At 41.0% G+C, this 20,928-nt stretch overlaps 2 protein-coding genes across 4 annotated transcripts; one reads left to right on the top strand and one right to left on the bottom strand.

Moving 5' to 3' along the window:
* The first annotated feature begins 465 nt into the window (after positions 1 to 465).
* il12rb2 (interleukin 12 receptor, beta 2a) lies at positions 466 to 12,346 on the top strand. 2 transcript variants are annotated; one of them, XM_072389824.1, is made up of 16 exons: positions 466 to 701; positions 948 to 1,072; positions 1,369 to 1,620; positions 2,316 to 2,439; positions 2,549 to 2,739; positions 3,032 to 3,180; positions 3,541 to 3,685; positions 6,069 to 6,139; positions 8,061 to 8,265; positions 8,460 to 8,636; positions 8,720 to 8,821; positions 8,938 to 9,084; positions 9,694 to 9,825; positions 10,502 to 10,598; positions 10,723 to 10,810; positions 10,894 to 12,346. In XM_072389824.1, exons 2-16 carry the CDS (start codon positions 1,003 to 1,005, stop codon positions 11,329 to 11,331), a joined length of 2,388 nt encoding a protein of 795 aa, XP_072245925.1. In that variant the 5' UTR covers positions 466 to 701; positions 948 to 1,002; the 3' UTR covers positions 11,332 to 12,346. The 2 variants fall into 2 exon arrangements, with proteins under 2 accessions (XP_072245925.1, XP_072245926.1); XM_072389825.1 differs by having other exon boundaries at positions 467 to 701; positions 3,035 to 3,180.
* A 2,010-nt stretch (positions 12,347 to 14,356) lies between these two features.
* serbp1a (SERPINE1 mRNA binding protein 1a) lies at positions 14,357 to 19,906 on the bottom strand. 2 transcript variants are annotated; one of them, XM_072389820.1, is made up of 9 exons: positions 19,540 to 19,906; positions 17,936 to 18,119; positions 17,365 to 17,505; positions 17,166 to 17,234; positions 16,909 to 16,983; positions 16,538 to 16,706; positions 16,136 to 16,195; positions 15,845 to 16,018; positions 14,357 to 15,729 (listed from the first exon to the last, which is right to left on the bottom strand). In XM_072389820.1, the coding sequence occupies exons 1-9, from the start codon at positions 19,796 to 19,798 to the stop codon at positions 15,673 to 15,675; spliced, it is 1,188 nt and encodes a 395-aa protein (XP_072245921.1). In that variant the 5' UTR covers positions 19,799 to 19,906; the 3' UTR covers positions 14,357 to 15,672. The 2 variants fall into 2 exon arrangements, with proteins under 2 accessions (XP_072245921.1, XP_072245920.1); XM_072389819.1 differs by having other exon boundaries at positions 17,166 to 17,237; positions 19,540 to 19,905.
* Positions 19,907 to 20,928: the final 1,022 nt, after the last annotated feature.

The raw sequence follows: 20,928 nt of genomic DNA, 5'->3' as shown, positions 1-20,928 counted from the left end.
GAGTGGAAAATGTGAGGATATAAAGCCCTCTGTGGGCTTGTTTTCAGGCCACAAGACACAGCATTATCATCTAAACACAAATGTGAAGAGTTTCCCTCATCAGAATCAGTCAGTTCACAAGTCTGCTGTGAAGGATTCATCACTGGTTCCCCTCTGTGCATGTATTGTGCATGAAGAAAAATCAAATCTCCAAACAGCAATTTAAACTCACATTTATGTTTGACATATTGAAAATAGGCTAGTTTAAAAAAAAAAAAAAGCCAATCTTTAAGAGCACTGAACAGAAATGACAGGCTACTTCAAGGTCTGTTTAAGTTTCTAGGTTTGTGAGAGTATAATATAGCTGTATAGCTCTAGGTTGACAAGTGAATAAGTAATGATCAGTGGCCTGGGTGTTCCAGTGAAGCCCATGTACGTGTGAGTCAGTGTGTGTGTGGCGTCACTGGTGAGCGGTGGCACGCTGTAGTAGCGGAGAGTTTTCACCTCACAGCACAGGCGTCCGCCAGCCAGCTCGCGCCTGTCTCTACAGTGTGGACGCGCTGCTTTAAATGAAGCTGATTCGAGTCAGATATGATGACAAGTAAAACTTCAGGCATTTCAGAGGGAGATTAGAGCTTTACGTGATGCTGGGATGCGACGCCTTGATGAGCTGGGAGTTTTGTTTTTCCAGTTTATACCAGTCTTTCTGTACGCAGCTACAGGTGAGCCATGTTCTGGCATCGTGTTTATTACCTGTATGGCTCTGCTTGAAATGTATGCTTACCTATTCACGTGTCAGAAATACATAGGTTGTGCAATCGAATTCAAACCTAAAGTATTGAGTGGTTTCTCAGAACTGAAGAAAGTGAACACTTGATGTCTGTGGATTAACTGTATCATCGGTGTCATCATGTTTTGTTTTTTTGTTGTTGTTGTGTCTTTTATGTCTGTGTTATTCTTGTTTTAAGCGACTCTAGCAGCACCGTAGGCAATATAGAACGCATTTGCAGCTGTTGGTGACTCATGGCGACAATGTTCCTGACATGGTCCATTGTCATCGCTGTTATCGTGCTGGCCGTGCAGCTCTGCGTCGGTAAGCTCAGATATCTGTGTAAAGCAACACTTCTAACTTTTTAATCGACTGTATTTTTCTCTTCCATCGCTGGGAGATGATGAATAAAAAGTTGTAATACATGGCAATAATGCTTTCTGAGAAACAAAAAACAAAAAACGTTGTAATGACTAAATTTCTTGTGTGTCAGTGGCCCCATTTTGCCAGCACAACTGATCGGTGATGTATTTTCCTGATTTCAAAGAAAGAAAAAAGCCCTGAATCTTTAACATCCACTGAAGTAAATTATTATGGATAATTAACATTTGTGCTTTTAGGTGAGACATCCTGTGTCTTCTGGTCCACTGCTGGATATGAGGTGCAACTAGGCTCCAGTTTCGAGGTGTACTGCACCTTCAACTCCAAGTGCAAAGTATCCATGTACCGGGACAAAACTCCGGAGAAGCACAACGAATGGAATAGTACAACTATATATCTCAATGTGACAAACATTACAGAGAAAAGAACTTACAGCTGTCGTTGTTCCTGTCCTACATGCGACTCCTGTGGACTGGACATCTCAGCTGGATGTAAGTGAGCAGCAAAGTGCTATTTAGCCCAGTTTGACAGATTTTATGCTGGTTTATTTCAAACGAGATTACTGCAAGAATCTTATTGTGAGAGTCTACATACATGACACCATTGTGGTAGTTCACCCAGAGCCAGAAGCTTTATTGTGGATGATACTACCTAATTTGTCTTCCCTCTGCAAATTTTGGTAAGATTTGATAGATAGATAGCCGCAGGATGTTTCACATATGATGTTTTTAAGATGAGACTTTCGTGTTTCAGGGCAGAATTTATTTTTCAAGTTTTGAGAGCTGCTAGAAGAGGTACCATTGGTTCTGCTTTCTCTTCTTGACTTAGCGAACTCTGTTCACAGCTCACAGCTCAGAGTTGCAAGTTACTTTTTCTGACCAAGGAGGTGGGGCTGTTTTCTAAGGCGTGAAAGTTCCTCAAACACAAACCTACACATGCATAGTATGTGCACGCTGATCAAAAATAACATGTGATACTGTGACACTGATAATCATTTAGTTTTTTATCAAACTACTATCTCCGACCTTTACTCATAAAATATTTATATTTGAACCAAGTTTGGTCATAACACTGTATATCACTGTATGTAAAGCAATGAGTCCCTGTTGTTTTAAATATTTTAGACAACTATTTGTTTAGGCTTTCAGATTTCATTTGATTCTTCTTTGTCTTCTTTTATGGGCAGACCCACCAGATCGCCCAAAAAACGTTTCATGCATCTACAAAATCCTAAAAAATGAGAGTGGAGTTGTGGTCTGCACTTGGAACAGAGGACGGGACACCTATCTTTCGAATAAGTCCGTGTTGCGGTATGTCACCATAATATGTCTCTCCTGACTATCTTACCCATCAATGAAATCATGATATAGTATATATATGTACATATTTTCAACAAAAACTTGTTTTTTGGGGTTTCAGGGTTAGAACTGTATCCGGGAACCACACAGAAGGACCAGTGTTGTTCAATGTTACCAGTACAGGAACTAAATCACTGTCAGCGAGTTTCAGTGTCACCAGATCTGTTCAACTCATCTCTGTGTGGGTTCAAGCTCAGAACTCACTGGGTTCTGTCGAATCCTCCATTATCAACTACACTCTTAGTGACATTGGTAAGCCTCCAAGTACTTGAGGTGGTGGGTTATAATTTCTGCATCTCATTTTGTATGCATTGACAGTTTCAGGGTTTTTTCAAGGCATTAGATCCCAGTGATGTTGTGCTTACAATTTCAGCTTAGCAGTGAAAGTTTTGTTTCTGTACTCAGATCATCATGCTTGTGTTTATAATTACTCAGCCTCCATCCTCCTTTTGAAAGAGCAACTATTATGATGCAAAACATATGAGTGACCTTTGCACCTCTGCATTTCTCTTTTATTTGTCCCATTACTTTGTGTTGATCCAAGCAGAAATGCCATCAAAGCCTCTTCTTGGTCAGCCCGAGTGCTCTTCCAGGAAGTGCATCATCAAAGTGGAACAGTCTGTGAGGATTCAGCACCTGCAGATCCAATACAGAGATGAACGACAGCAACAATGGGCAACTTATGCAGACTCAGTAAGAAGTTTTAACTGTTCAGATCAGTTCGGACCTTAAAAACTTAGGGGCTTCCAATGAGATGTTTAACTTATGAATGGTTTCTTAAAATCTTTGATGATATACAGTTACTGGATGATCAGCTCTCTCTGGGCCTCTGCTGATTCAGAGCTAGAAGACGATATGAGTGGCAGAGCTGATGTGTGAGAAAGTGAATTCATAATGACACTAGTCTCAGCAACAAGCTGAAATTTGATCTTTCATATGTTTTTACTGTATGGTCATTAATGCATCATTATCATAAGCATCATGTCAAACTTTTGATAATGATATCTTAGATGAAATCACAAAAAAACAGACATATGTAATAATGTCCTACAGGTTTTGCAGATGAATTCATCCCAGGCCTGGTCCATCTCCTCTCTGGAGCCCTATAGGTTGTATCATTTCAGAGCCAGGTCCAAATTCAGCACGGGCCTGTGGAGTCAGTGGAGCTCAAACATTTCCAGCTGGACTCAAGAGGAGGGTAAGAAATCATGGTTCCACCTGCAGACCCAAAATAACTGCTCCCAGCTCTATCCTTATTGCACTTTGGCCCCTGATTCTGCCTAAATGCAAACCTGTGTGGCACGTTATCATTGTAAGCCATCAGATAGTGCAGTGATGTTTCCTTCCTTCTGGGTTTTTGAGGTAGTTATGAGCTCATCACTGATTGCCCTTAATGATACTTGTGAGCCACTGAAACACATATTTTTGAGTAAGTATTGAAATCAAAACAATTTACTACTTATAAGAAGATAATTGTTCAGTTTCTTACTCTGAGATTACATTGACTATCTTCTGCTTTTGAACATAGTTTTCAATGAAATGTTAAGCCAGACAGATGAAAGGTAGTCAGGAGGAAAGCAGTGCTTGATGGAAAATGTTGCTGCATATTTGTCTGCTGATGGTGTGAAGATATCCAAGTCTTTCTATGTTAGTAAGCTACGAATGTGCAGCTGTGACAGATCACTAGTTTCTACTTACAAGCGGTAACAGACAAAAAAGCTGAGAAGGCTGAAAAACATTTTCTTTAAGTGTCGTCTCAACAATTTCCTCATTTACAGAAACACATTGATAACACTTATTTCCCTATTTTCTTTTTTATTAAATGAAAGACAATAGACTCATCCTGCAAGCTCAGTCTGTTCTTATTGGTTAGCTGACTCTTGAGAAAATGCTGGAATAAATGGCAGCTGCTCACTCTTTGTTTGAGGCAGGTCTCTACCCAATGTGAGTTGAGCATGCAAGCACTATAGGGTACCTCTTTAACAGCAGCAACTTAAGATGAAGATTAAATATGCTACATAAACTATGTCCGTGACCATGTTTGTGTGGGCTTTGGCTAAATATATGTATGTTACTGTGTTCAGAGGAGGAAAGCCCTCTCCTTACTTAGAAAGCTTAGCTATTTCCTTACTGAGGCTATGATGCTAAATAAATGTTCATACAACACTAGTTCCGCAATGCTTTGCCTTACTACAGTAAATGCATTTATGTTAATAAACCTGAGCCCACATGAAGCTGTGGCTATTCAATGAGGAGACTAGATCCACCCACAGTAGCTGAATTTAACTCCAATTTGTAATTTTTAATATCTAGTGTTGATAACAAACATTATTTAATGAATTAAACAAGCTCCAGTCAGTCTTGAAGACCAGACATCTAGCAGCACCTAGATAAGCATCTGGGTACGTAACAGGGATAGTCATAGTTTGTCATAGTTTGCTATGACACGTGCAAGAATTATGTCAACATATGCATCTCAAATGAGATAGTGCAAAAAAAGTTGTGCTGAACTACCCCAGGTATTTTAATGGTAAATAGACTGCATTTATATAGCACTTTTCTAGTCTTGTTGACATGCCAGTGCTTTTACACTGCAAACCACATTCACACACTCACATAGCACACATTCATGTGCGCATACACTCACATGTTTTAAAAAGCATCAAAGTTAATGTGGGGTTCAGTGTACTGCCTAAGGACACTTCAACCAATCCTCCGATTGGCAGACAACAGCTCTTCTTCCTGAGCTGCAGCCATCTTGATGCAAAGGTTTCAGACAGCTCAGTGTGTCAAGTGTGGGAAAAAAATGACCCTCTGTACACTTTGTAACATTGTAAACTATTCACATTCACAAAAAATATATAGAACACACTGAAGAAAAGGAAAAATCCTCCAAAACATATGTGATCGTTCCGTTTATCACAACTGGAAAATTGACACTCCTGGCAACTGGTAATTTCATCCAGGACAGCATGAAAGTTCCCTTTTACACACAGTGTCATACTTTTTCATACTGGAAACGAACAACAACAGCAGTGAAGTGAAAATTGTGGGGTTTTTTTTTAGCATTTAAAAGGTTGCAGTTGAGCAATTGACTCTAATGTTGCAGCTTTCCACCTGAACTCAGCAGGAAAGCACAAAAAATGTCAGTGTGTTGTTATACTCATTGCTATAAAGTCTGATTAATGCAGAAGATCAATGCAGCTGTTTAAGGAGGTGAAGTGCTCACATCAGAGAACATCTTCCTATATTTCGTACGTGAAGCCCAAAGAGGAGTGACTGGTTTATCACATATAGTTTCACGCTTGTGTCACTGTGACATTTACACACCTTCCTCTTTTTGTATGGGATGCTTCTTTCTCAGAGTCATCAGCCCTAGTAAATATAACATATAAATGGGGTTTATAAAACCAGCAAAGATACTTGTATTTCAGACTTAATCTCTGACTAGTTTAAATTGTTAGGAATACCTGAAAAAAAGAAGGTCAGCTCTGGTGATGAAGATGCATTCTTTCCCTCCAATAACACCCAATTTCTATAGAGAGAAATATTAAAACACCTTTATTTGTTTTGTTCTTAAGCTCCAACCCAGGCACTGGATGTGTGGTTTGCCCCTGCATCTGACTCAAAATCCATGAGAATCTACTGGAAGGTACGTTTTTTAAAATTTAAAATGTGCATTATGTTATTTGCGGGGGTGACTATAATAAAGAAGGACTTGAAAGTATGTCAGCCCTGCAGAATTTCCCTTATTCAAGCACAACTTTGACAAAAACATTAAAAGAATCCCACACGCGTCTTTAAAACAGAAAAAGACATTCAAGTCAAATAAATGAATAAGATGAAAAGAATGATGAAAATGATTCAATATTTTCTGTAATGTTGGATTATAACTATCTGCGAGTGGAAACAATATAAGAAACTTTGCTTTCAGTGTCTTGTGTGACCTCCTTGATCAGTCTTGTATGTCACCTTTCCCCTGTGCTGAACAGTTTAAATTCTCAAATGAACTTCTTACTGTGGGTCCTTCCCCAAAATTTCTGACTTTGATTAGTCTATTCCAATACATTAACTTAATTCGTCTTCAATCATTCTTTGGAAAAAATGTTTCCATCAATCACTGCACTCCCTCCAGGTCTAGATGCAGCAAGATATGCCCACACCAAGATACTACCACCACCATGTTTGACCGATAGGATAAAGTTCTCATGTTGGACCGCAGTGTTTTCCTTTCTGTAAACATAAAACTTCTAATTTAAACCAAACAGTTTGGTTTTAGTCTATCCCAGCCGCCTCTTGACTTGTCTACCTGATCTTAAGCAAACTGCATAGGGGCAACAATGTTCTTTTTAAAGATCATTGGCTTTCATTTTGCAGTCATTGTTGTTAAGTGCTCTCCTGATTGTAGACTCATGAACATCACATAGCCAGTTTGAGAGAGGCCTTTAGTTGCTTTAGTAGTCACACTGGATTGGTTTTGTGGCTTCGCAGACTATTATGTGCTTTGGTCTGAGTGATCATTGTTGGAGGGTAGCAACGGTTAGGAATTCAGACAAAATCTGTCTGACTGTAGATGGGTGGAGTTCAAACACTTCAAAGATAATTCTTTAACACTTTTCAATTCAACAAGCATCAGTAACTCCTCAGAGAGGAGTTTGACAGATCGACATTCATAGCAACCACTCACACTTTATAGTCAGCCCAATGATAGAAAACACCTAACTCTTAGTTTTATCTTCGAGTTAACTGCTATTCCCAGATATTTGTGTTTTTGTTCCACTGAAAGATATACAGTATTATATCATTCACGTAATTCCATACATGATTAAGTGGAACAATTATGTCACATTTGATTAACTGGGTTTGCTTCATCTGCTTTTAGGGGCAGAATCTAAAATCTGATTAAAGTTTAGGTCAAATTTATGCAAAGTTACTGTTATTTAACATTCACATACTTTTAAGCCTTGTGTGTTAGAATTCTATATGCCTTGCCTGTGATTAAAACTCTGCAGCAATAAATATGTAAACATATTTACATATGTAAGGCTGATGAATAGTTTTATGAGTTTTGGCATTTTCACATCTCCAAGGGTTCCTTCACCTCTTTGTCACGCTTTGTAGGTGCGTGTGTGTGTGTCATTGTAGTCATAGTAACACCGTCTGATCTTCCTGCTTCACTACTTTGTTCTGCACAGGCTAAAGGTCAAACCTTGACCACTTCTGATGTGTGACATCCTCAAACACACACTCACACACACAGGCACACATTCCCACCGTCCACCACAAACACACAGACACACCTCCGTTTTTTCAGTGTCAAATACACACTTCTGAGAGGTAAGTGAAACCTGACAGCATACACAACAGTTTCAGTTTACAAGAAAAAGAGGAGCTGAACAGAAATGATGTGTCTTACACACTCATCTCGCAGTGCGGTTGATCTCGAGTGGCCTGCAAATCCATGGCTCATGTGACAGACTTCTTTTCTTTTTACTTTGTGTTATCCAGTGCGCACACAAGCAAAAGCAAATCTGTCCTGTTATTATTCACATAAAACGTTCGTCTTATTGCAGGAGGCCAACATGTTCGTCTCCAGTGGGAGGATCTTAGAGTATACAGTCAGAGTTTTTGGAACCAACCTGAGTGTCATGGCTAACGTCAGCGCTGATGTCAGGAATTATTCGGTCCCACTCTGTGCTGACTGTGAAGTGACAGTGTGGGCTCGCAACTCCAAAGGGCTGTCACCTCCCACCACCATAACAACCCTTCGCACAAAAGGTAAAACATGAAATGAAGATAAAGATATGCTGTTGACACCCCTGACCTCCCTCCACTACCATCTGATTATAAGCTCCTCCGCTACCGAGTCCTGCTTCTCCAGCTGCACTTGAGAACAGTTTAAGATGCTTAAGTAACTTTCGCATTTGACATATTTCTCCAGCACTTAGAAAACACACTTCCCTTTTTTTCAGCCAAGCATCTTCGGGATGTGCAAGCAACATCAGGCAACAACAAGATCACCATCTCCTGGAGAAAACCTGAAACTGCACCCACCATGTACTTGTTAGAGTGGTACCCTGAGGGCCACATGCTGGAGGAGCTCAGATGGGTCAGACTGGACAAGAATGTCAGCCGTACGGTCCTCACAGGTAGGAAGTTACAGAGCAGAGCCAACGATGAATCACTTAAGGATATATACATAATTAATATATATAATTGATTCTTTATGCAGATATTAAGCTAAATGAGTGCTATGAAGGGGCTGTGTATGTCTTCTGCAATGAGAGCTCAGTGAGTCGGACCGGATTTAAACGAGTTGCCGCTTTGGAGTCAGGTATGATCCTAAAGGAGATCTGTGGTATCTTGTCTTAGGTCGTGGTATAAAGTTGTGAGATTGAGACTTTGAAAAAGTAAATCTGCTATATTCATGTTTCTGCTTGTTGTTTTCAGTTCCAAATGCTGGTCCATCAGTTCAAGAAAAAGTGGAAGCAAACAAAGTGACGATTACCTGGACAAAGCTTCCCAGGGGTCAGCGTGGGGGCTGCATCACCAATTACACCATCTATCTAGAGAACAACAGCGAAGAGCTGAAGCTTTGTAAGAGCAAATTCAACTGGTTGTTGAAGCCTGTCCAAAAATTAGGGAGAGGAATTGTGTTTTTACTTTAACAATCCAGTCTTTGAGTTTTTGTTTACCCTTATTTCAGTGTCATATTTGTGAGCTTCAGTGCTTAAGAATAAAAAGATGTGACAGGCAGCTACACTACAAAAAGAAAAAAACATGCCGTGACGGGTTGTTTTGCCACGTTCAGAGGATGTGGTGTTGGGTTAAAACACTGTTGTGCAGATCTGGTCACCCTGTTTACACTCGTGTTTACTGCACTAATGTTTTATTTAGCTGCTCTTTATTCATGAATGCGGAGTGGCTGTTATGTTATGTTTTCAAGAGATACAGGAGGGAATTGCTGTGTTTTCCAGAGTAACGTTGAGAACACAGACTAAACTGAGAACCGAGTACTTGAATAATTGAAAATGAAATATAGTAAACTGTAAACAGTAACCTGTTTTCGTTTTTGCGTCCTTATTTGACTGAAACCTTGTATTTTTATTTGATGTTTGCGTGTTATTTTTAGCCAGCAGACAAGCAAATGAGTACTTTTGCTGACAGTGACTCCTCTGCTCTGTGTGTGTGCCCACATGTTTTCAGACTCCGTACCAGCATCAGAGAGCACGTATATGATCCAAGATCTGCCTCCAGCTGTCTACAATCTGAGGATGAGTGCTTCAAATGCCGCAGGACAAGGGCCTCCAGGTCAACAGATCAAGTTCTTCATCGAGGGTAAGCAGCCTTTCAGGTTTTACATTTTTATAATGGAAGATCAATGCCACTCTTGATTTCTATGGAGGAAATACCAAATGAAGACTTTCTGGAGTTTCCACTGCTTTACTGGCAGCTGTTTCCAAAGTAGGCAAGGCCCAAATCACTCATGAAACCACTTTTTGTGCCTTTCAAATGCCATACATGCTAGTTTTATTAAGCGATTTCTGTTTTGTACCGTGTTGAATGTGACACAAAAAAGATCAATGTTTTTCTCCGAAATATGAATCAAAGTTATCACAAATTTGAAATGCTTAGATGAATGGTAGCTATAACAGTTTTGTTTCCAAGTGCAGTTTTTCATTTAGTTCAGTGCGCCTGGTGGTCTTTCATTAAAACATAAAGAATCATCGGGGTCAAACTAAGACCAGTTTCAAAGGAGTTAAGTGTGAAAGTTTATTCCAACATCTGGTTTTTCCAGAAGCTTTCAGCAGCCTCTAATGCAGTCTAAATGCATGCTTTTAGTGTCATGACAATAAGTTGATCTGTGCCAACCACAAAGCAGGTTTTGTAAAAATATTATTAGATATAATGGCGATGTTGCTTTTTATTACTTTACTAATTTATTGAATCAAAAGAGCCTACAAGAGTGTGTATATTGTAATCTTATCTCTACGTTTCACTACTACTGTTGCAGAAGATACTCAACTGCCCTTTGTGCTTGTGTGTGTCGTTGCTGCCCTGATGGTGCTGTTTCTTATGTGCCTGTGCCAGAGTTCAGTGATCAAACAGAGGTTTGTATGCTCATTACTTCTTTTTTTAATTTACAGCTCTGCAGAAAACATATTACAGCGTTTGTGTTATCATAAAAAGTTTCCATGCAGTGCCGTTCAGCAGTTTTGCACATTCCTCCTTCAGGTTCTGGGAGATTTTCCAGTGCCTCATGCTCGATGTCGTGCCAGATCCTGCAAACAGCAAGTGGGCGAAAGAGTGCACCAAAGATAAGGTACTTATGCAAGAGAACAAAAATTCAAAACTGTCGCGCAGCCACCATTGTTCCTTATTTGAATTTGTTTCCCCTCCAAACAGGGCAAAATGAACCTCCAGCTCCCGTCAGGTAACTCCACCCTAACTGAGAAGGAAGAAGAGACCATCCTGGTTGATGTGGAGGAGCTGTTCAAGCAAAGCAGTGACACACCAGCAAGCGTCTCCTCACAGCTCCTTCCTCTGCCCAGCCTGAGCCCAGAGACTGAGCTGTATCCCACTCTGACCACCTACATCAAGAGTTTCTCCCACGACTCTGAGAGCTCCGACCACACGCAGACCTCATTGGACACGACCGTCGACTACATCTCATCAACAGGGCCGGGAATTATGGATGACGTGAATCAAGAGGAAGAGGAAGAGTTTGCAGACCTGCACTTTTTCCCCAGTCATAATATCTTTATAGACACACTAGAGTTTGGAGGGAAGCTGACTTTGGATGCAGTGAAAATTGACTGCAGTGGCTTCTTTGAGAGCGCTTAGAGTGACTCTGAAATCAGAACTCTTCAGAGAGAAAAAAAAAAACTGTGTTGAGAAAAGAGATAGCAAACAGTTGACCAGAAACAAAGCCTGGAAGTGATGACAGGTTTTTGTCTTTTTTGTTTTTTTTAATCAAGCATTTACTACCTCCTTGCCTGCTGAAACCAGAATTGCACCAAAAATGATCTTGCTGAAGTCTAGGCTTTAGCTATGCAGAAATAATTTCATGCATTAGAACTGTTTTCTCATGAAACAGTCATGGACAAACTAACTGTGACCAAACTGTGCGGGACAGACCATGTGATTTGTGCATGTTCGGATCTCAGTAAGGCCTCATCTTTATGCAGCAGACTTGACCTGCCATCGTAGGAAGGGCACAACTCCATAATGGCATCATCAGTTTTGTAATTTACACACGTTTTTTCATATTTTGACATGCTTGAATCATTTCTATCCTGTTCAAAAAGGCTATCTCAAATGCGTACTTCTTGACTCTCCTGCATATAATTAGCCATGCTTTCATCCTACCTCAGCTTTCATTTGCCTTTGTATTCTCATCCAACAGTCCAAGCTGGTGGTGTTATACAATTAAAGAGCCAACAGCCTTGCTGAGTATTGTCTCCATGCATCAGTTTATGGCCACTGCAAACATGATGGCAAGCCCAGTGTTTTTTACAAGCCTCTGTAATCACAATACCTGAATCGGTACACATTTAGGTTGTGGTACTTACTTTTAGTCTGATTCTCAACATGAACATGGAGCTGGAAAAACTGGAGAAAGGTCTTGAGGGGATCCATGACGTGTATAAGCTGGAGTTGTTTGACAGTAAAGGAAGGCCCGGCGTGTACTGGTATGATGGCTTTAATAGTGCTCACTGAATACATGTTCACCCTCTTAGTCTCAATGGCACAGACTTTTAAAAAATCAAAGAGCGGAAGCTGATAAGTATGTTATTTGTTTTGCACACGTAACTCATTGTGACGAGGAAATACAATAAATGTCAACTTAGAAAATCGACTGGTCTCTTCAGGTATGTCTCCATGAGCTTTGCACATCTAGCCACAGGGGAATCCTGGAAAAGCAAAACGGCTACTTAAAGTTGGATTGGTTCTGCTGGGGTACAACAGATTTGAAGTCTTGCCACAGATTATCAGTTGGATTTAGGTCTGAGCTTTGACGAGGCCATTACAGCACATTTAAATGTTTCCCCTTAAACCTCTCAAATGTTGCTTCAGCATTATGCTCAGGGTCATCGCCCTGCGAGAAGGTGAACCTCTGTCCTAATTCCCAACATCTGGAAAACTCTCATGAATTTCCTTGTATTTAATCATTCCCTCAATTCTGACCAGTTTCCCAGTCGCTGCTGGGGTTGTTGGGGCGATGAAAGTTGCTGGGTTTGCACCAGATGTAGTCTTTTCCTTGATGGCCAAAAGGTACATTTTAGTTGAATCTGACCAGTACACCTTCTTCCATGTTTGGGGAGTCTCCCACATGGCTTTTTTTTCTGGACACAGAGTGGTTTAATGGACAGATACACCGGTCTCAGCTGTGGAGCTCTCCAGCTCCTTCAGGGTTACTGTTGGTCTCTGTTGTCTTTCTGATTAATGCCCACTTTGCCCAATCTGTGAGTTTTGGTGGACGGCTCCTTTCAGGCAGGTTTCTTGTGGTGTCATAATCTTTCTCTTTTGCAATGGTGGATTTAATGATTCTGTGTGGGACTTTCAAAATTGCAGATATTCCTTATAACCCAACCTGATTTGCACTTCTCCAAAACTGTTTGGAGAGCTCCTTGTTCTTCATAGCGTTGCCTGTTGATTAGTGGGGCTTGCAGACTCTGTGGCCTTTCAGAACAGAAGCTCATATAAAAACTGCCGGCCTTTTCGTGACTCAGATTTTCAGTTTTGATTTCAATCCAAATTAACGGTTAACCAGCACTTGGCAATAGCGCCACAGTTTCACCTTCCTTTCAACTTGTCAGGGTGTTGCATTGTATTTGTCAGAGTTGCAAAACCTGTGATCAAAAGATCAGGTTGAAGTTCAAGTTTAAAAAAAAAAAGAAAAGGGAAATATCTTTCAGGATCTTCACATTATAACCTTTGCTTCCATATTTTGTATAAACTCTAAAAAATTTAAAAAAAGAAAAAGTGAATGGATGCATTGCATGAAGCCCCTAAAAACATCTAGTGCAACCAATAACCTTCAGAAATCAGATGAGTAGTTGAATAAGGTCCATGAGTCATAAACCCTACAGAGTACCATTAAAACCTTCGTCACAAAATGGAAAGAATATGGCACCACAAAAAAAAAAACTGCCCAAGGAGGGCGGTATTTTTCAGAGGCAACAAAGACCAAAAGTAACCCCTGAATCAGCTGGAAGGCTCCATAAGGGGCTGTTGAATTTGTCCATAGAACTGCTCTACACTGTACCCCTCCCCTAGAGGTTTTATCAAAGAGTGGCCAGACGGAAAAAAAAAAAAAGCCTTTGCTTACAGAAGTTTACCTAAAGACATGCTGGAGACTCACCAAATATTTGGAAGTAGGTCCTCTGGTTAGATGACACCAAGACCCAACTTTTTTACCATCAATCAAAATGCTATAACACAACCCGTCATATCCTAAGAATACCGTCCCCACAGAAAAGCATGGTGTTGGAAAACTGGTCAGACTGGAAGGTGCTAAATACAGGGAAATTATTGAGGAAAAATGTTTGTCCATCATAGATTGGCACTGAGGCTCACCACTTGGCAGGATAGTGACCCTAAACATTCTGCAGACTTTAGGTTTAAATGGCCTAATTAAAGCCAAATCCTCACTCCAACTGAGAAACTGGGATGCAGGGGTGTGAATAATTAAAGTTGCACGCTAAAGTTTTTATCTGGACAGAAAAAATTTAAGATACCAGTGATGAGGAGTGTTTGTAAAAAGAGAGGAAAATAAAAAGTATTTAACGAAAGGAGCTGCATAGCAAGGAGCTGCCGGATGCAGGCAAAACGAAAAGAAAAAAAAGCAAGGTTACAGTGCAAAAAAATTTGTCGACCACCTTTATTTACCGACAGAGGTCTAATAGCAGGGCTGGAATTCACACATTTGTACAGCACTTCAGTTGTTCCACACAATGGACAACTGTATTTCTTTCAGAGCAATTATGCAGTGGTGCCACTGTGGAAGCTACAGAGCAAGTCAACAGTGGAGGATAATATCGGCACAGAACAGACTGCTGTAACAAACTGAAGCCGGGCTGAGTTTACACCTGCAGAAGGATGCTCGAGTGGAGTGTGTAAACAGTCGGACAGGGTCTGAGAGCTTCCAGAGGTCTCCAGCCACATCTCAGCTGTGTAAAAACACATCCTCTCCTTATCACGCGGAAGTAAAAAGAAAGGCAGTAACTGACTTGCACATGGCCAATGACTTTAGATGAAATGGGCTAAGAGGAAGAAACATTGGATGAATATCACCCCAAATATGAGAAAATCAGAACACATGAAAACTTCCTTTCAGCTTCTAATCAATCCATTTGACAAATATCTCAGGATTACGTTTCAGAGTTAACATCAGTGTGTTCATCCAAAAATGATCAAGTGTTGCTCTTTTAAAACATTTCAATACAAAATAACCTTAAATTCAGATTTATGTGCCATTTCATCTATGCATTCAAATGTAGGCAGCGTGTCTTGATCAAAGATCAGCGTCTTATTTGCACCATGTGAAATACAGTCTCTGAACGAATTTATGAAAATAGTTCGGATTTACAGGCTGAAGATCATACAAGAATAGACCTCCTGTATAAAATATAAAATAACCCAGTGCGGAATAAAAAGAAAAAAAAAAAAAAAACAACTCCTTAAATCTCAATGAGTGAAGCTGTAACTTCATCTGAAATACCTGGTGTGGCAGCACTCGCACGCTTGGGTCGAAGCCCCGAGGTGCCTGTTTCAAAGCGAGCGAGCAGCAGCACAACACCACGCTAAAAGATCCTCTTATGCTTACATTTCAAAATGCATATTTTCAAGCAGCAATTACAAAACTTTTTTAATGGACAATGCATAACCTCTGAAAAAAATACTGTATGAAAACATCCCTGCTACTTTGTTTCCAAATACAAAACCTCTACCAATAAGTTGCTCCGAAGTAGCAAGAAGTCCTTTTCTTTTTTTTGTATTTTTTTTTGTAAATTTTTTTCCCCCGTCATGTTTTGTTTTTATTGGGTAAAACTCAGTCCTCACATTGAGTGCCAGTTATGACAGTCTTCTCCATCATTTCACTTTGCTGAAGGATCCAGGAACATGCAAGCCTCGTAGTGGAGGTGCTTAGGAGGCTCCTGTAGGCCTGAGGGCAACCAGGGCTTAAGCCAGGGCTGGGAAGGCCTCTGGGTCGTCCACATTTGGCACAGACGCAGATGACTGCAAGGAAAAGTGAACCAGAAGAAGCTATTAGGGAGGTATACTTATATCCTAACAGGTGATACAGAATTAAAACAAGATAAAAAAAAAAACTGTCTGGTTTCAAACCACGTACCCTGTCAGTCCTTCCTCCACGGGTCGGCCTTGGGGCTTCACCTCGGCCACGACCTCCCCGGCCGCCACGAGGTCCACCGCGTCCACGGCCTGGACGGCCCAAGTCTCCAAAGTTTATCTCCAGCTGGGATGTGATGTCATTAGCTGGCTTCCGGAAGTGGTGCTCATCATCTACCTGAATAGCAAAAACGAGGGGTTTTAGTCTGATTGTGGCCTGCAGTGTTTGTAAGTTTTACTTCTTATAATATTTGGACTGAAATATTATACACTACGTGTAACGTTAGAATTTTACCTTGGGTTCTTCAACCTCGGGATCAATCACATCATCTTTCTTATCCTGTGTTGGAGAAAACTACATTAAAGACAACATTAAATGGTGTTAGGAACAACAAAAGCCAAAAATATTTCTATAGTCCTGCGGTTAGCAATAACATGCCAGCTGCTGCGTGCACGGACACTAACTGCCAATATCAATGAATACAGTGACACGCTTAGACTTCTCATATGCATTGAAGCTTATTTGGTTTTATTAGTCAACACAATGCCAAAAATTGGCTCTTGATTCAAGCAGAGTTGCTGCTGCTGTTGTGTTTTCAAGAGCAAGAGCCTGTTCTGACTGTTGAGATGGGCGTGGCATGGCTACCAGTAAACTGAACTCAATTCCCTGTAAAGTACGGCAGAAATCTTGACTTACTTCTGCCTTGGACTTGTGCAGCACAAATCCTTTGTTCCAATCAGCCCCCTCGTTGGCTTTGCGAATGTTGAATTCGACCTTGGCCCGTTCCTTGTCCTGCATGGCCTTCCACTCATCCAGAGTCATCTCCTTGGGGCCTTCCTCCTTCACTTCCTCAGCCTCATTCTCCCTTCAACACACCACCCAAGATGAACATCAGTAGCATCAACAACATCGTCTTTCAATCCAATTACTGTTTGACAAAAACATGGGCTCACTGTGCATGTGTTACTGGTCTTTAAATGCTTTGGATTTGTTTGGGCAACATTTGCATACCAAGTTAAACAATGTCATCACAGTGAGAGAAAGTATTAGACAAAACAAGAACTTACTTGTTTTCAGAGTCAGCAGGTGGATGCTCCTCTCCTTCAGGGTTTTCCTCGGTGACGTTAGATTGGTCAAGCTCACTGTGAGGAGGGACAAAAAAAAAAGAAAAGAAAATCATTGTCAACTTCCTGTAAAACCAAACTTTAGCCCTTTCACCCAGAATCAGAATTTTGACTTCTTTTGTTACTCAAACTTTGCCACATTTGTAAACTTGAAGAAAAATATGCAAATTTTCAGGGATTTTGTATCTGTAAATACTCACTTAAGTTCATCCTTGACGGTGCCCCAGTTGTGAGACCCACTTCCACCTCGTTTCTCTTCACCTTTCAGACTACTGAAACAACATTTGCTTTAGCCGTGATCATAACACATGAACTGCATTAAAAACACACTCTAAAGTCTTGACAAGACTCGGTGAAACAAATCCATTTTTCCCCATGTGAAAAAAAAGAAGCACTTACGATTTGTCACTGCCACTGTGTCTGTCAAATTCACGTTTTCCTCGGGAATCAAAGCCATCGCTGCGACCCATGCCGCGCCCTCTGCCGCCACGGCCACCCCTGGCACCACCACGTCCCCTCATTGGCCGATCATAAACGGGCCTGTGGAGATAACCAACCAAATAACCATTAAGATATAAATATTACCCCCAACATGGTGAAGATGACTAGCAAAGGAGTACATATTGTTTAACTGTAGGCTATATTGAAATTTCTTTAAACCGGTAATGAGATTTTTTTTTGGACCACTTGGGGGCAGCAGCAACAAACTGTAAAAAAATAGTCTTTCTGACCTAAAAAAAACCTGAACTTTATTCAGTTTATTTTACATTGCAGTTATCTCTGAGTAACATGAGCAGAACCACCCAAGTGCAATATTCAATCTATTCAACCTCTGGCTTTGCTCTGCTCTGCTCTACCCCACCCTGAAAAAAAAAAGCCCTGTGAGATGTATAGTAGAGGTGGATCCATTCTCAACCTCACCCACATGGTTGCTGTTAAGTTAAAATGTCTGAATGGAAATTAAACTCACTTCTCCACTGAGAATTCACCACCCTCAGGCTTCTCTCCAGCTTCACCAGCAGGCCTCTCGAAGCGACGAGGTGGCCGCCTGTCCACAGGTCGTCTGTCTGCAGGGGGGCGGCCTTCTCCCTGACCACCCTGAGGTCTGGTTCCTTCGCCCTCAGGCTTTCGGCCCATTCTCCTCATGCCGGCACCTAGGATTGACCACAACAAGAGAATTAGACTACCACCAACACTCATGGATCTGGACGCACTGCTGAGTCATGGAAAAGGGAAACAAAGATGATTGTTCTGTTTAAGTGGAGCAAGTAATTCTAATTAATGTGAAAAGACAGAATCTCCCTTTAATTCAATATCAGCAGTTCCCTAAAACAAACTCAAGAGTTTTCAGTATACTTAATCATTCAAGGAGAGATTATGCAGAATTTTATTATTTTCAATAAGTCAACCACAAATGAAAAAAAATTACTTCTATTCAGAAACCGTATGGATCGGTTAAATTAGGATTAACACCAAGCCCATGCTTCACCCTCCTTGGCATATGGCTAACTGCCACTAGCCAAGTGTGACACAACAAGTCCCCCACCCATTGACTAAATCACCAGATACCAAAATAGATCTCCTACACTATACAGCAGCAGCTGGTTGCACCAGTCCAAGCACCTGTCTCATATTTTCTCCAGGAAAAGGATAGGAGCCCACTTGGTAGTATGACATGATGAGAACTAAAAGATCTAACTGCTTCTGACCACATACCCATGCCAGGCAACTACTGACGCCGGATGCATAGCTTAATTTCGCAAATTTGCCTTCACGCAATGAAAGTGTACCAATTTGGAGAACGTTTCGAGGGCCACGTGGTTAACATTTAAATTAGCATTAACAGTATCTGACATTAGGTGAGTAAACACTCCAAGGCCCGTCGATTGCGTGCAATCTGTAATGTGCGCCAAGTGGAGGCTGTGCCTTCACACGCCCCACACTACAGCCACGAGGTTGATCACCATGAGATCGGTGCTGCGACTAGTGTCTGAAGACAAATCCACCAATTAGATATTGATCGGCTAAGTTCGCACGTGTTAGACACTCATTCAAATCTACCCTAAGTCTTCTTACGTTAAACATATTATAGTTATTAGTTACCGTTTTCATTTAGTTCGTATCTTCTCTTGACAGTAAATTCTTCGCATAGTAATTATTAGTAATCATTTCCACGCGAATCTGGGAGAAGATAGCAACAAGTGATCTCACTTTAAAGTCGCACGAGGACACAAGCTAACATTTCTACTGGTACATGAAAGCGACGTCCTCCAGCTAGCCAACTAGCTTTGAGACACTCCTGCTCAAACAGGCCCATCAAGGGTGCACGACAAAACAAATGATCCCCAAGTCTATCCCGGCATCGCATAAAATCTCACAAGCCCCATTGTGATATACATATGCATGAACGTATTTGCAAAAATTTGCCCAAAGTGACACAAAAAGAGCCCACGCGGACCTCATGTCACGGGGCTTAGAATCGTTGCTAGCTGTTGAGCAAGCAACTTAGCCTATTAGCTAACATTTTCAGTTGCTTTTTGACAACATAAAATTTAAGAGGTTGAAACAATTTACCATCTTTCTTGAGCGGGACAGGTGCCTGGGTTTCCTCCTTCTTATCTGACAGGGGGGTCTTTCTGTCTTTTTGGGATTCTTTTTTCGCCTGCTTTGCAGCCTGAGCTGCAGTCTTGGCGGCACCAGGGGCAGCTGGCTCCTTCTTCTTCTTAACTTCGGCCTGCTTCAGCAGCTCAAATGGATCCGACTCGTCGTCAAATAACTGGTCGAACCGATTGGTTATGGCACAGCCAAAACCTTCTTGCATTTGTCCGGGCATGATGGCGCCCCTTCAGCAGGATTTTCCTCCGATTCTACGAGGCTTGGTGCGAACACTTCGCTAGATGAAGCCACAAGATGGCTGGGAAAGGACCTTCTTCTCTTCCGGCGCGAGTCACATCCGGGACCTCAGGAGTTCGCGCGGGTGGGGCGTGTAGTTTCTTTTGGAAGAGCGTGGCCATGCTATCCTTACTGAATACGTGAATGAAAAACACAACTACCCATAATACCAGAGTATCTGACAATGCTGGCCAATGTAAAGCAAAGCATGGTTACCCTCGTTTGCACTTCTTGGTCTTGTTTGGACTTGTGGAAAAAGGCGCTAGACTTGTCAAACCTTCATTGTAATAGTTTTTACTCTTTTTACATGAAAGAAAGCCCTGACATCCCGCGAAGCTCATTTGAAACTGCTGTATATGTTTGCAGAACCAAAAAAACAAAAATGGGTGTCTCTGACAAGAGAGCTCGTGCAGTTGATTTAACAAAAAGACTAAAGAAAGGACAAGTAAACAAATTATAATATAACCTTTTAAAACATTCAGAAAAAGCACACCAACACTGACATTGTCAAAATAAGTATTAGCACCACACTAAGCTCCAAGTCATATTTAAACTCAACTGCATAAGTGAACTATCTATAAGCTTTCATTTCACACTTGTTATTATGCAAGTGAAATGTAGGTTATAAAGCTTTTTAAGGTGATTAAACTTTACCTCTATCGGTGCACAACTGTGAGATTAGACTATAATGGGAATCCGAAAGATCAATAATTTGAAAGATCAAGAATTTCCTTAAACCTGTTGTAAATATTGTTCTGTTGCTGGTTCCAGTGAGCTTGTTTGTGTTTACATTGATTTAGCTCTGCTCAGTTTCAAGGACAATTTTGTCATTTTGAATGTGGATTTAGTTTGGTGTAGACACCCCCCTTACGGTATCCTCCTCTCTTCATACCTCACTTCATTCTCTTGGCTATTTGTCATCTGTTTTGCATTCTGTCCCTGCAGAATAAGTTAAAAGTGCAAGAAAAATGTTTGCGCAGAGGAATCAGAGTGTTTGACAATCAGCTGCAAGTCAGCACAGGAAACGTTTGTCTTTTGCCAGACAAAGTTGTTCATAATGATAAAGAGGAT

The sequence above is a fragment of the Leuresthes tenuis genome, unplaced genomic scaffold (genome assembly GCF_036924035.1).
Source record: "Leuresthes tenuis unplaced genomic scaffold, fLeuTen1.0.hap1 SCAF_7, whole genome shotgun sequence".
NCBI lineage: Eukaryota > Metazoa > Chordata > Actinopteri > Atheriniformes > Atherinopsidae > Leuresthes > Leuresthes tenuis.
The sequence above is the reverse complement of the archived record's forward strand: the minus strand, read 5'-3'. Positions and strand labels throughout refer to the sequence as shown.